This window comes from Lemur catta, chromosome 1 (assembly GCF_020740605.2).
Source record: "Lemur catta isolate mLemCat1 chromosome 1, mLemCat1.pri, whole genome shotgun sequence".
NCBI lineage: Eukaryota > Metazoa > Chordata > Mammalia > Primates > Lemuridae > Lemur > Lemur catta.
In genome coordinates, this window is record NC_059128.1 from 135,078,008 (window position 1) to 135,093,766 (window position 15,759).

Sequence of the window (15,759 nt, forward strand, 5' to 3'; positions counted from 1 at the left end):
TTCAAAAATATAACTAAATCAAAACCAGAAAGCAATTGCAGATATTAAAAGCAATAATGCTTTATCCATAAGCAAAGACTCAACAGAATTAAGCCAGTAACACATGTTCAATTATGAAGATGGAGAAAATTAAAGGCCATCTATGAAATGCTAACATTGTTAGTTAAAACTGTATCTTAAAGGTGAACTAGGGATCTTTTAATATTGTTTACTTTTAAGGAAACAGAACTCTCTTTTTTCTACATTTTCAAGAATGAATTACGTGAGAGTAAAGAACTTTCTGAAGGGCCAGGGCATAAATTTAGGAGGAAACTCCAGACCCAGACTGCTTGAGTTTCAGCCCAGCTAAAACTTACTTCCTACTTAAACACTCTGTGCCTCAGTTTCATTTAAAAAATGGAGATGATAATAATATCCTCCCCAGAAAGTTGGTGTGAGGATTAAGTAAGTTAATTCATGCAGTCGTAGAACAGCACCCGATGCATTGTTAAATTAGCCACTGCCACCACTACCATCATCATTATTGTCACCATCTTCATCATTATCATTCTTCCTACTTCCTAAAATATCCTCAAGACTAAGACACCTATGGTTGTTCTACTGAACAACGTTAAAAGTTAATAAGAACATACAACTAATTAGTATATTTACCTAACTGCTGGAGAAACTCAAATAGTTTAAATGGTCAATATAGTTAAAAATAGATCCTAAGGGGTTCATTTAATTCGCCTTTTCAAAGACATCAGAAAAGAGATCCGTGGAGCTTAGTACTGCTACATTTTAAAAACAATGTAAACATGCTTATCCTATCTCACCCACAAACCTCAGACCATAGGCCTTCCCATAATAAGATTTCTTCTTGCAGTAAATTTTCAGGTCCATGTTTTAGTGTTATTATTCTGAAGAAAACAGGTGTTCAACCTATTAATAGAAATCAGTAACATAAAATATACTCAATTTTCTCAGCTTTACAAAATTGTTCTCTACATTAAACTGAAGAACATTTCATCTCTAAAACACAGTAGGTGCTGTCAAGCTGCCATTAGATGCACTGTGTCAATCAGATTTTTCTCTCAGGAATTTGGAAGTATTATGTTGACAAAGAAAGGCAGAAAGATGATATAGTGAGGGGTGTACCTCATACGGCAATCAGCTCATAAGAAAATTGCATATAATCAAACTTAACTGTGAACATCTTTCAAATCATCCGTAAAATATCAGAATTTGGGCTTTGGAAGCTCAATATCCAAGATTTTGTTGTTGTTGTTGTTGTTGTTGTTGTCACTCTTTGCATTTAGTAGCTATCCAGGTTCCAATTCTGGTGTCTGTGGGACCCTGGATATCCTTTACCTTTTGTCTTTGAATGTAAAGATGCTGCTGTTTTCTTACAATCAACACATCTTTCCCGAGGTGACTCGGGGGAGTTTTTCTTGCCACTGTTAGAACACTCTAGCATAGACCACAGAGCTGTTTAAGCAGAAACAACTGCAATCACAACACAAAGTTTTACTACTGAGAAAATTTATAGAAGCCTCCTTACTTTTTTTCTACTATTAACATGCTTGAATATAAAGTTTAATGCCAAAAATTATTTAACTACCTTAACAAAATGATACACGCACTTTAGAACAGTGAAAACATCCCTACAACTAAACCAAGATACAATTTTAACTCATGGAATAAGGAGAAGAAAAAAACAGTAATTACTAATCCCAGTTATTCTTACTTTGATTATTTATGAATATTTTCTCCAAAGATTTAAGGGACAATAGGATATTAATTATCCACAAGCAACTATTATCACCAAAAAATATTCTTCTACTTAAATGACCTTTTTCTTATAAATATATTTGCATCATAGTACAGAAAACTAACAAATAATAAGAAAAAATAATTTTAAAAACCTAAGAGAGTGCACACATAAAAGATATAAGAAACAAAAGAATGCAAAAGTTGGGTTAAGTAGAATAATCAGAAAATTAAGTGGCAAAAGAGATTTCACTATATTGCCAAAAGGAAAGAACACCAAAACAAAATCTTTCAACTGTTTCACAGAATTTTGGCATCTTAACAGGATCTCTTAGAAGTCTGAGTAAAAACCTGGCAATTATTCTCTCCCGGCCAGGCATGGTGGCTCACACCTGTAATCCTAGCACTCTGAGAGCCCGAGGTGGGAAGATCACTTGAGGCCAGGAGTTTGAGACTAGCTTGAGCAAGGGTGAGACCCTGTCTCTACTAAAAATAGAAAAAATTAGCCAGGCATGGTGGCGAGTGCCTGTAGTCCCAGCTACTCGGGAGGCTGAGGCAGGAGGATTGCTTGAGCCCAGGAGTTTGAGGTTGCTGGGAGCTAGGCTGACGCCATGACACTCTGGTCTGCTAGAGAGAGTGAGACTCTGTCTTAAAAATAAATAAATAAATAAATAAATAATTACTTTCTCTCCAGTGATTCTAGGCCTTGACTCTGATCATTACACTGAAGGCTGGGATTCTATTACATTAAAATAAAATTCTACAAAAAAGGATTTCATAACCTCAGTATGTTTGAAAATGTTTTGAAAGGAAATGAGACTATAAAATAAAAATTATAATACTCTCTTGAATTAAAAAATAAATTATATAGTCTATCCATGAATAGGGTACATTCTAAAACTGATCTATAAATAATTGTTTAGAAGCCAGAAGAAATTTTTTTCACATAAAATATGGTCTAATGGTTGATCACTTTAGTTGAAATGATAGTGTGACTATTATACTTAAGCTAACCAGGCCTTTGCGGAATAAACAGCCTGTGACCCCAACTGTCAACTGGGATGACAAGAACAAGTCTCGACTTGGAAAGCAAAGGTGCAATCAAGGTACGCAGGGCTCTAGTAACTCCTTGAATTCATTAAACCTTCCAGGACCACTACTAGGCAGGTATGCAGAATTGAATAACAAGTGATGATTACTCCTATAAGGTGCTCAGGGCCTCTAAATTTAGGGTCTCGCTAACCTTTATGTGAATTCTTTGTCCCTAGGTGTTCACAAATATGGAACAAGTTTCCTTGTTTTTAACTTTCTCAATGCAGGGTTCAGAGAATTAATTTCATAACATACTGAATATACCCCATATTTATCTACTAATTCTTAACCCTACATAAACCAAGCCATTTTTAAGACAATTATTTTTAAAACAAAATTAAAGAAATGAGGAAGAAGACTTAAAAAGACATCAACAGAAGATGGCAGAGTTAAAAGAAGATGGACTTGAGACTTAGACACAACTGATGTGGAAGTCCTGTTCTATCACTTACTAGCTGTGTGATCTTGGACAAGTTATTTTTACCTCCTTCTCAGCCTCAATTATTTCATCTACAAAATGGGAATATTATGTCATACCTCATAGGGTTAGAGTGAATCATAACATACATTATGATTCCTGGTATAGACTAAGTCCTCAATCATGGGCTAATTTCTACCACTCTACCTCTCACCTCCCAAAAATCAAGCAGGCCTCCTTCCAAGTATTATATACTACAAGTATATTATAAAACACTTTCTTCAGGCACTCTCATACTTTTTCGTGTTCTTCTTTTCTTAGGAAGAAAAAATACAGACCTTTTGGACTTTATAAATATCTTACACTTTGACAACCTTTGTTCAGAAGAGGTAAAGTACTTGAATTTCTATTTCTCTTATTTTAAACCCTCAGTTTTGTGTTTAAATTCCCGTCTTTTTACTTACTGATTTAACTTTTTGTTAACCTAGCTTATAATTATTTTCTTTCTCAATCTAATAGACTTCTGATATTAAATCTTTACTACATTTTAATTACAGTTGACCCTTGAACAAAATAGGTTTGAACTACTCAGATCCACTTACATGCGGATTTTTTTTTATCAACCTAACATAGATGGAAAATACAGTATTCACGGGATGCAAAACCCATGTGTACAGAGGGCCAACTTTTTGTATATGCTGGTTCTGCAGGGCCGACTGCAGGACTTGAGTATGCACAGATTTGAACATACGTGGGGAGTCCTGGAACCAATCTCCTGAGTATGCTGAGAGACAACTGTATTTACATTCCTTATGGACTTCTTTCCTTTAGCCATTTTATCTTCTAGTTGCATTATATTGACTTTATATGTCTTATCTTTTTCTTACTTATCTTCCTTAATCAACATTATACAATTCCAGGAGAGCAATCAGATAATTTAACCTCAAACCACAGCAGTAACTCAATTCAGATCAAAAATTCAGTTGTATGGGATGATAATCACACACACAAAAAAAAAATTACAGGATATGTAGTCTTAAATACCCGTTCTTCTAAATGCTCTGATGTTGTCACTAGATCAAGCCAGACTCATAGGGACTTGTGTACTTAGACCACATTGTTTTGGCACCCATCACCTTATACCAGGGTTTCTCAGCCTTGCCACTATTAACATTTTGGGCCAGATAATCTTTCCTGTGGCGGGGGCTGTCCTGTGCATGGTGGTGTGTTCAGCAGCACCTCTGGCCTCTGCCCACCAGAAGCCAATAGCACCCTCCCAATGCAACAACCAGAAATGTGTACGAGCATTACTGTATACACCTGGGGAACAATATTATCCCAGGTATATGGTAATGCTTTAACCTGAATGGGACCTTGGGGTGTTGAAGTGAGCTTACATTGAGGGATCACTTTTAAAAACAGCCACAGGAAGGAATGGTGTTAAAGATATTATCTACCGTATTACTCTCTGTTTTCCACCATGAGAGCCCATAAAATAAATTTGTCTCAGACCGCAGAGCAAACAAGATATTGTTTTCTTAGGGATAATGTATTATCCTTAACCAATCATATTCTCATCTTTTCTATGGCCACTGGAAAGCTCAAAAGCAAACTGAAGGCCCATCCTTGATAACAGTGAGTACCTAAAGCATTAATTTATGTGTACTAACTCTCCCACATGTAGGTTTAATTCATTTTTACCATAAACTTTTAACCTTATTTTTTATCTTACTGTATTACATGTATTTCTGTGTGTAGACACAAACCCTTTTCGGAATGACATTAGTTATAAATTAATAAAATAGGTAAATTGTAATCTTCCTCAGCAGATCACACCCCTTAGTCCTACTTTATCATTCCTCTGCAAATATCCATCTGCTGCAGATTCTTCCTCAGACATGTTCAAGTTTATTCTCTTCCTTACACATGTTGAAGTTTATTCTCCTCAGTCAAAGCACATAACTAAATCCATTCACTTCAATGAGCTATGTCAGATACATAATGACCTGCATCAAGTTTTATGACTATGTCCTTCTACATTTATTAGAAGTATTATTTCCCACATAATAGGCATACAATTCTAGATGTTGTGTGTCCAATAGGTTGTTCAGGCATCAGCACATCCGTCTGCAGGACGATGGGAGGCCAGAGGACACAGACCCTCTTTCCTCTTGCTGACGCTCGTTTTGTAAGTTTTTGCTTTTGCCGCTAAAGCTTATTTCCAACCCATGCCAAGTAGCATTTGGAATTCATCCTGAATGCTGGTGCATGACAGATGGTGACGCAGGAGTGGCTCATCTGGCACAAGTGACAACTATGAAGAGTCCTACCTGGCCCTACTCCCTCAGATCACTTTCAATAGTGCTGAAAGAAACCATTTTCCTCTCACTTTAACCCTTAACATAACCTTTCTAAGACACCAAATGGGATTTACAAAGGTCCACCACAGGTGAGTGGATAAACAATTTGTGGTATATTGAGACAAAGGAAAACTACTCAGCAAAAAAAGAAGGTTAGTATATCAGTACTCATAAATAGAATACAGTAAACCTCAAAAATATTATGACAGGCAAGAGACACAAAAGAGCACATATTGTATTCCATTTATAAGAAATTCTAGAAGAGGCAAAACTTCTATAGTGACAGAAAGCAGATGAATGATGGTCTAGCACCAGCACAGTGCAAAGGGGCACAAGAAAATTTTATGGAACGAGAAAAGGTTATTTTTGATATCATATCTTGATTGGGATAGTCGTTTCACAGGTTATACATGTATCAAAACTCACCAAACTGTACATTTACAATAGGTACAAATATGGTATTCTTGGTAAAAATGCATAACACCTTGATGAGAAAACATCAGACAAACCCAAACTGAAGGACATTCTACAAAATAACTGACCAGTACTTTTCAAAAACATTGAGGTCATAAAATACAAGAAAGACTGAAGAACTGTCACGGACTGGAGAAGACCAAGAGGACATGACAGGTGAATGAAACGTGGAACAGGATAAGGACACTGGTGGAAAAGCCTGTGGTTTACATAACAGTATCACACCAATGCTAATTTCTTAGTTTTGTAATTGCACCACAGAATTGTAATTTTTTAACATTAGGGGAAGTTGAATGAAGGATATATGAAAACTCTCTGTACTATTTTTGCAACTTTGTTGTCTAAAATTATGTTGAAATAGAAGTTTTTAATGTGTGCATTTTGTTGTGTATATATTGCAACTCACTGAAGTTGATTTAAAAATTAAAACAAAAATAAATCAGAATTATTAAGAAATAACTCTCTCCCAGCCTGATTCTCCTTTTAAGCTCATTAATTAATCTTTAAATCAAGAGTATGATTAACTGTAAGAAGAAAACCCAAATCCTCTTCTTTTCAGTATTTGGGTCAATAAGTGTAATAAAACACACAGCATTCCTTACCCAAAAGAATCGCTAAATTTAGAAGGGTTACTTAAAAATTTTAGAATTACTTTCCTTGGGATCATAATGATATATTCCCCCACAAAAATGCTAACATATAATTAACAATGAAATCATTACATGTTCGAATTACAGTAATGAGACAATGGAATTCATAAAACTTTGAAGTCTACAGGAAAAAATATTTAATTTCTGTAACTCTCACACCTAAAAAACTGTTACATATTTGAACTCCAAAAACTACATCATCTCGCTTAATATTAAAGGACAGAAAGACATTGGTAGCAAATATCGAAAAACAAATTGAAATTCTTGTAGCATACCTCCTCTGTTTCCATTTTCTTCATCCTACAAATAAAAAAAAAAGTCCATATATAAATACACATTTATAAACTCTTGTTAAATCACAGCAAGGCTCAATTTAATTCAAACTGACCTCCCCAAAATGTGCCAATTACCATCGCATTAACAGTGCCTTTTACCAGACGGATGGAGTTTTCACAAAAAGACCTAAGAAGCCTGTGAGTGAAGCCAATTTGAGAGGACTTCCATAGTTCAGTTTTTGACACTATGAGTGTGAGATGTCTAATAGAGATATCCAAGCGGAGTTGTCACATACACAGTGGGATAGATGAACCTGGAATTTGGGAGAGGGGCTGGTCATAGCTTATTGCACTATACTTAAATGTGCCTGTGGGGGCTATTACAGGACTCAGAGCTGTCTATATAAATGGACTGGTTCCAACTGCTACCTATTTAACAGCTTGTACTCAACTTTGAAGTTTTATCTATTTGGTCATCGCTATCGGGCTGTCCTGCTGCCATGCTATCTACCTCTAGCTACAAAATTAGAATAGTAACCTTAAAAAACTAGCAAAAAAAATATTTATTCAAACATTTGCTCAGCCTCTACCACATGGAAGCCACCATGTACAGCACAAGGAAAAATAAGCATTGGGTGAAGAGGTGATCATTTATCACATAATTTTTGACCTTTATTTTGGCTGCCCAAATGTGGTTGTCTTCTAGTTATAAGCTCTGTTCTGAGACTAAGAACGTTGCCAGCTAAGTGACATTTAATAAAGACACTGTTGTATTAATTGTACATTTTCTAAGAGCTATATAATATTAAAATTTTGTAATTCCTTTGAAGTGAACTGATAAAATTTCATGATTTAAATGGATAAGATTCCAATATATATTTTCTATGTAAAATTTATAAGACTGAGACCTATTTGCAAGAACATCCGTATTAAATATACTAATAGCTAAAATTTACCAAGCAATTGCAATGTTTGTTAATTTCTATTTTATGCATTTCACATGTACTATATTGTTTAATCATCACACAACCTGTGAGGAAGGTACTATTATTGTCTGTTAGGTGACTTATCCAAGGTCACACAGCTAACAACACGCAGAAATGGGATTCAGACCCAGGCTTTTCTGACTCCAGTGACTGTGTTGTTAACAATTACACAGCAGGTCCTCGAGTAACATCATTTCACCCAACGTCGGTCCATTACAACGTTGATGAGGTAAAAAACCTGATTTCCAGGTAGGGCCACTGTCCATGTGGAGTTCACACATCACTCCAAGTCTCTGTGGGTTTTCTCTGGGTACTCCAGTTTCCTCCTAAATCCCAAGGCTATAGATGTTTGGTTCGTAGGTGCGTCTACATGGTCCCAGTGTGAGTGAGTGTGGGGGTGTGTGTGAATGCACCCTGCGAGGGAATGATGTCCTGTCCAGGCTTGGGTCTCGCCTTGTGCCCTGAACTGCCTGAGCTGCTGGGGTAGGCTCCAGCCACTCTCAACTCTGGACTTGTTTTTACTAATCTTTCTTAAATGTATGCACAGTTCACATTTATTTCAGTGTTTAATATTGGAAGCATTTTGGTCTTTGTTTAGAAGTTTGGTGACGTTTTTGTGATCAGAAATATACTATAGCAACTTAACTCCTGTTTATATCAATTAGACTTGCGGTCCCCAACCTCCAGGCCATAGACTGGTACTGGTCCATGGCCTGTTAGGAACCGGGCCACACAGCAGGAGGTAAGCAGCAGAGAAAAGCTTCATCTATATTTACAGCTGCTCCCTATCACTTCCATCACTTCTGCCTCCTGTCAGATCAGCAGCAGCATTAGATTCTCATAGGAACACAGACCCTACAGTATATCGTGCATGCTCTAGCATCTAGGTTCCACGCTCCTTATGGGAATCTAATACCTGATGATCTGAGGTGGAGCTGAGGCAGTGATGCTAGCACTGGGCAGCGGCTGCAAATACAGATTATCATTAGCAGAGAGGTTTGACTGCACAGAGACCATAATAAATCACTGTCTCCCATCACCCCAGATAGGACTGTCTAGCTTAGGGCTCCCACTGATTCTGCATTATGGTGAGTTATATAATTATTTCATAATATATTACAATGTAATAATAACAGAAATAAAGTGTGCAATAAATGTAATGTGCTTGAATTATCCCAAAACCATCATCTTCCATGAAACCAGTCCCTGGTGCCAAAAAAGCTGGGGACTGCTAAATTAGACAATGGTAAAATCAGTTTCATTACACCTCATTTTGGGTAAAGTCACAGTTTCCAAGAACCTGTCAATGATGTTAAGTGAGGACTTACTGTACTATGCTACTAAAATTTCTAGAAATATTTTCCAATAATAATATTTTAACCTGTGTTTGGTAAAATTATCTTATAAAAATTGAACTACCTATATGTTCACCATGACCTAAAGCTCGTATTCAAAACAAAAAGATAAAAAAAATATTCAATCCTAATGTAATTATCAAGTGCTCTCCTATGTGACCTAACACATAAGTAATACCATTTTAGATCGTTTAAGATCAAGTAGATTCTCAGGGAATCTAAGTCCAGCAGTTTTACAGACATTTCAGGAAACCCAAACTAGTAAATTTTAATTCCAAAAGTAGCAATTATGCATAATCCTTAAGCGCTATTCTGTACATTAAAAAGCTTACCCTATAAGAATGGAAAGAATTATTTAACAAAAATATAGTAAAAAGAGTATGGTCTCAAGTTACAAATACCAACACTACTTTTTAAAAGGCATCTTTGAGGCCGGGCGCAGTGGCTCACGCCTGTAATCCCAGCACTCTGGGAGGTGGAGGTGGGAGGATTGCTTAAGCTCAGCAGTTCGAGACCAGACTGAGCAAGAGCGAGACCGGGTCTCTACTAAAAATAGAAAGAAATTAGTGAAACAACTAAAAATAGAAAAAAAAAATCAGCCAGGCATGGTGGCGCATGCCTATAGTCCCAGCTACTCGGGAGGCTGAGGCAGGAGGATCGCTTGAGCCCAGGAGTTTGAGGTTGCTGTGAGCTAGGCTGACGCCATGGCACTCTGGCCCAGGCAACAGAGTGAGACTCTGTCTCAAAAAAAAAAAAAAAAAAGACATCTTTGGTTCATAGACACTTAGGAAAGATTTTCTAATCTTCTAGTTCAAGTCCCTCAAATTAAAATGGAAATCTAGAAGCCAAAAGAAGTTAAGTGGCCTGGTCGGGGTCTCTCAACTCTTCTGAATACTGTCATTTCCGTTACACTGTTGTGTAACAATTAAGCATCAGGCATTCATATCGGACAAGTTTAAATCCCAGGTCAGTATCCATTAAATGACCCAAATCAGCCTCCCCATCTATTATAGGGGGTTCATAGTACCACCTGCTCCAGAGGATTCTGATGTGGATGAAATGAGATAACACTCATAAAGAACAGTACAGGACACAGAGCAAGTGTCCAATGTGTCAACTGCAATTACAGTTACTCCAAGCTGCCCCTTTCCCAGGCCATGTCACTACCCACTGAAGCATATTAATGTCATTCACTCTGATAAGAAGCTGTATTTTAAATTCTGACTTGCCAGATTACATATCTGAAAGTATTGTAGTAATCCTACTGATTTTCTACAACTGTAGGAAATATTTTAATGAACTACTTCCTCTGCATACTCTGCCCAGAAAACTTAGCACTTTTCTAGATAGTAGAAAAACAGTTACAAATTAGAAAAAGTAGAATGAAATCTGGAATTAGAAGTCCTTTAAAAATAGATCTGGAGTTTAGAATCACTATACTCTTTCAGAGAAGACTAAAGATTTTTTTCCTTAATATTTTAATTTTTTAATGCTTTGTGGAGACAGGCTGGTCTCAAACTCCTCCCACCTCGGGGATTACAGGGCTGAGCCAGCATGCCCGGCCAGATTAAAGTTTTTATTCTAGGAAAAGAAAAAGAATATAACATGCAAATGTAACACAATTCTTTTAAGATAGAAAAAAGGCAGGAGGGAAGAGCGGGAGCAAGATGGGAAGAAGATAGGAATGGCCTTGTGTTATTTTCCAGTTACTTTAATTATTTCTCTTACCTTATATGAAAATTGAATTGCAGACTCTGGGGGATAAACAATAAAATGCCTTAATGTAAAACCAAAGCCTTGAGATGTTCTTTTCAACAGAACTGTTTTGGGACCTGGCCAGGCGAATGTTTCATCTTCGGACGGTGATACAGTTTCACTTTGTTCTTTTCCATCTTTATTTTTTGAGACCTAAAGTAAAAAGATATTTAGAAGTTAGCTACATAACACAACATACTTTCTCATTCAGCAAGAATTATATGTAAAAATGTAATACCTGAGTGCAGATATGAGCCATATTCTGGCACATGAATTACACGTATTCCAACAAATCATGTAACTGTCAAAAACTAACAATTTTTTTCTGGCAAATGATGATGCTATAAAATAATCAGAAGCAAGAAAGAACACTCAGAAAATAGAAATATAACTACTAAAATTAAAACACAATAAAAGGAATGAGAGATAACACCAAGGAAATTGTGTAGAGCACTAAGGGACTAAGAAACAGAAACTATGAAAGAAAAGACAAAATCCTCACTAAGAAAGAAGCCCAAACTTTATCAGATAGTCCAACAGCAACAAACAACATTAGAAAATAACAGAAAAGGCCGTCAGCTTCTGCGCACAAGTTCAGTATCCACAAACAATCCTCCCAATGCCCTGGCCTTGCATTTCTTTGACCTCCTTCTCCTCCACTCTCAGCTTTTGCCTGGTCATGACTGAAATCCCTCTACAATCTCCAATCAGAGACTCCACTTACGACCACCACCTGTTACTCTTTCAACTCACTCCTTTACCCTCTCTCACTTCTTCAAAGTCGCCTGACAAAACCTAACCCTGGATAAATCAACATTGCTACTCTGGGCCTGCACCTATGTAGGTGAACATGGGTGGAGGAAAACAAAAACTAAGCTGACTGTTTTCACTTGAAGTTCATGACCACTAATCTCAAGAGAGCAAGCCTTCAGTGTTGGCAATCACTGACAGTGCATTTCTCTCTGGTCCATTTGTCCTAGATGACTATTTCACCGCTCCTCCCCCATCTTCACCTGCAGCTGATGACCCTATTTGCTATTACACCGAGAAAACGGAAGCAATAAAATGAGAACTGAATCGCCTGCCATATCTACCCACCGACCTGCAACGTGCCCGCCTTCTCTGTCTTCCCTCCTATTCTGATGACTGAGCTGTCGGTTCTCCTACGGCCCCAACTACTGGAGTACCAGGTCCCATCCTCTCTCACTACTCAAAGATACGGTTCCAGCAATTCTCCCCTCTCTTTCACATCATCTATTTTCCTTTTACTTTATTATTCCCATCAGCATACACACATTTTGTAATTTCTTTATTCTTAACAACAAAACTCTCTCTTGATCACATACTCCTCTCCAGCTACCACCTAATTTGTCTATTTCTCTTTAGAGCAAAATGCCTTAAAAGTTATCTATACTTTCTCCAATTCTTTTCTTCGAGTTTTCTCTTGCATCCCCTTAAATCAGGCTTCTACGTTCATAATTAATTCCCTGAAATTGCTCATCAAGCTCATCAATGGCTTCCACATTGTTAAAATGAATGGTCAGGCCTCAGTTCTCATCTCATGTGTACTTTATTGGCACAGGGATCACGTCCACCTTGAAAATTTTTCTCCGCTTGACTTCTCACGCTGATTTTTCTCCCAACTCACAGGCTACTTTTTCTTAGGCTCCTTTGCTGCTTCTTCATCTGCTAAATTTCGGAACTTGGAAGTACACAGGGCCAAGTCCATGGACTTGTCCAGCTACACTCTGTCTCTTGGTGATTTCGTTCAGTCTCATGCATTAAATAACATCTATGTGCAGATAACTCCTAAATTTATTTCTAGTCCAGACATCTCCTTAATCTCCAAGTTCACCCCAGCATTTCTGAAATGTCACCTTTATCAAATGGCAAATACTTAAATATTGTTGATTCTATTTTATCTTTTATTATCTTCCACCAGTGAGTCTATCCATTCCTCCACAACAATCTGCTTCCTAGGAAGGTGGAAAGACAGATAGTAACATTCCCAGCCAAACCTGCAATAGGGGTGGCCGCATGACTGAGATTCTAGTCAATGGAATATGGGTGGAAGTAATAGGCAATATACAAAAAATCTACATATTAGCAACAAGCAATTAGAATTAATAACTTTTAAAAATACCATTTAAAATGGTAATTAAAAATATGAAATATCTAGGGATAACTGAGCCCCCAAAATTTGCAAGATCTATAAACTGAAACTCCAAAACACTGTTGAGAGATACTAATGGATGTCTAAATAAATGGAGAGATATACCATGTGAATGGTTAAGATGACTCAGTATTGTTAATATTAACTTTCCCCAAATTGATCTATAGATTCAATGCAATCACAATCAACATGCCAGATTTTTGTGTAGAAGTTACCATGCTGTTTCTAAAATCCACTTTAAAATGCAAAGAACCGAGGGAGGAGCAAGGTGGCCGACCAGAGACACTGCTTGTCAGACTGGCCCAGCAGGAAGGTAGAATATTGGACTGAGGAGCCCGGAGAAGAGTCACAGCTCAGGTGTGGATCCGAAAGAGAAGCAACAGAGACATCTGGGGACCCCACAGAGAAAACCTGCAAAGCTGAGAAAGAATAAGATAGCGAGGAGAAGATAAAGGCGCAGATCAAACCCAGAGAGGCTTGGAGCCCATCAAAAGGGTAAGGGTCTTGCCCTCCGCCACCTAGGTACCCTTGGGGAAGAGCAGGACACAAAGTATACTGAAGGAGCTTCCACCCTCCATGAGACCAGGCACCACAGCTAATTCGGAACAGTGGGGTAAACCAGCGAATGTCGGGTGTTATAGACACCCAACGGGAGAGTGCCACGAGAGACCAGAGTGCTGGCTTTCTTACACCTATAGGGTTCCTCCTCTGCACGTCCACTGGGAATCAAGAGAAAGTAATTTGAGCTTGGGCGGACTGGTAGCTGCAGCCCCTCCCGCACCCACTGCAACTGCGAGAGTATTCTGAATCAAGAAGCTCATGAATCACTACTTCTCTACAGCGGGTACACGTTCCTGGCTGAACTCACCACAGAGAGCAGAGACAACACTAACACTGTTGGGAACAGGTGAAGACAGAGGGTCAGAGGTAACCCTAAAAGTTCACCAAACCTGCTCGAACACCTCACCTCTTAGGCAACTCAGGACCCCCCTCTCCCTAGCACGATCACGGATTGATCTTCAGGGACCCAGAGAGGGGCCCACGAGCCAGGCCTAGCACCCCCAGGTCTCAATTGAGAGGTCAGATGAGAAGAAATCAGCAAAAGAACTCTGGAAATATGAAAAATCAGAACAAAAGGACTCCCACAAAAGAAAACAGTAACTCCTGACAAATGACTGCCATCAAAACGAAAATATTGAAATTACCGATAAAGAATTTTGAATATGGATCATAAAGAAGTTCCATAAAATGCTAGAGAAAACAGAAACCCAACACAAAGAAACCACAAAAACAATACAGTAAATGAATGAAAAATTCACTAAAGAAATCAAATTATTAAAAAAAAATCAAACAGAACTTCTGAAAATGAAAAATTCATTCAAGGAAATACAAAACACAGTGGAAAGCCTTAATAATAGGCTAGATCATACAGAAAAAAGAATCTCAGAGCTTGAAGACAACACCTTTCAATTAAACAAGTCAGTCAAAGACAAAGAACAGAGAATTAAGAGGAACAAACAAAGCCTACAAGATATATGGGATTATGTAAGGAGGTCTAACACAAGAATCACAGGCATCCCTGAGAATGAAAAAGAAAATACACAAGGGTTGGAAAACCTATTTGAGGGAATAATTGAGGAAAACTTCCCTAGTCTTGCTAGAAATTTAGACATCCAGGTACAAGAAGCTCAAAGGACTACTGGGAGATTCATCCCAAAGAGGCAATCACAACAACACGTAGCCATCATACAGGCCAAAGTTAACAGGAAGGAGGAACTCCTAGGAGCCATAAGGCAAAAACATCAGGTAACTTACAAAGAAAAACCCAGACTAACTGCATACTTCTCAACTGAGACCTTTATAAACCAGAAGGAACTGTGGCCCCACTCTCAATCTTCTCAAATACAATAATGGCCAGTCTAGAATTTTATACCTCAAAAAACTAAGTTTCCTATGTGAGGGAGAAATACTTTCTCAGATAAGCAAACTCTGAGGGAATTTGTCAGGACAAGACCTGCCCTGCAGGAAGTACTCAAATCTGGATTATACATCGATCAGCACAATATACACTCTCCAGTGTTAAACCACCCAAAAGCTAAAGCTCAGAGCCCATATACCATATTGGTTCAAGTGGTAAAAAAACAATAAAGTTCTACTCAACAGGATGAACAGAACTCCACCCCACTTATCAATTATTTCAATAAATGGGAATGGCTTGAATTCCCCACTCAAGAGACACAGGCTGGCTGAATGGATAAAAAAAAAAATACCAGCTAAGTATCCACTGTCTCCAGGAAACACATTAACCCACAAGGACTCATTCAGACTCAGGGTGAAGAGATAGAAAACAATATTCCATGCAAATTGAAAGCAAAAGAAAGCTAGTGTAGCCATTCACATAACAGATAACACAGACTTCAATTCAACAATGGTAAAGAAAGACAAAGATGGCCATTACATAATAGTAAAGGG

At 37.8% G+C, this 15,759-nt stretch overlaps 1 protein-coding gene across 5 annotated transcripts in view; it reads right to left on the minus strand.

Annotated features, from left to right (window-relative positions):
• Nucleotides 1-15,759, minus strand: part of ARHGAP21 (Rho GTPase activating protein 21) — a 132,904-nt gene that overhangs the window by 71,580 nt on the left and 45,565 nt on the right. For all 5 annotated transcript variants that reach the window (XM_045535038.1, XM_045535032.1, XM_045535009.1 and 2 more), the window contains exons 3-4: nt 11,088-11,267; nt 7,019-7,043 (exon numbers count right to left, since the gene is read on the minus strand). In XM_045535038.1, coding sequence (XP_045390994.1) covers nt 7,019-7,043; nt 11,088-11,267 — 205 coding nt within the window. The remainder of the gene's footprint in view (nt 1-7,018; nt 7,044-11,087; nt 11,268-15,759) is intronic.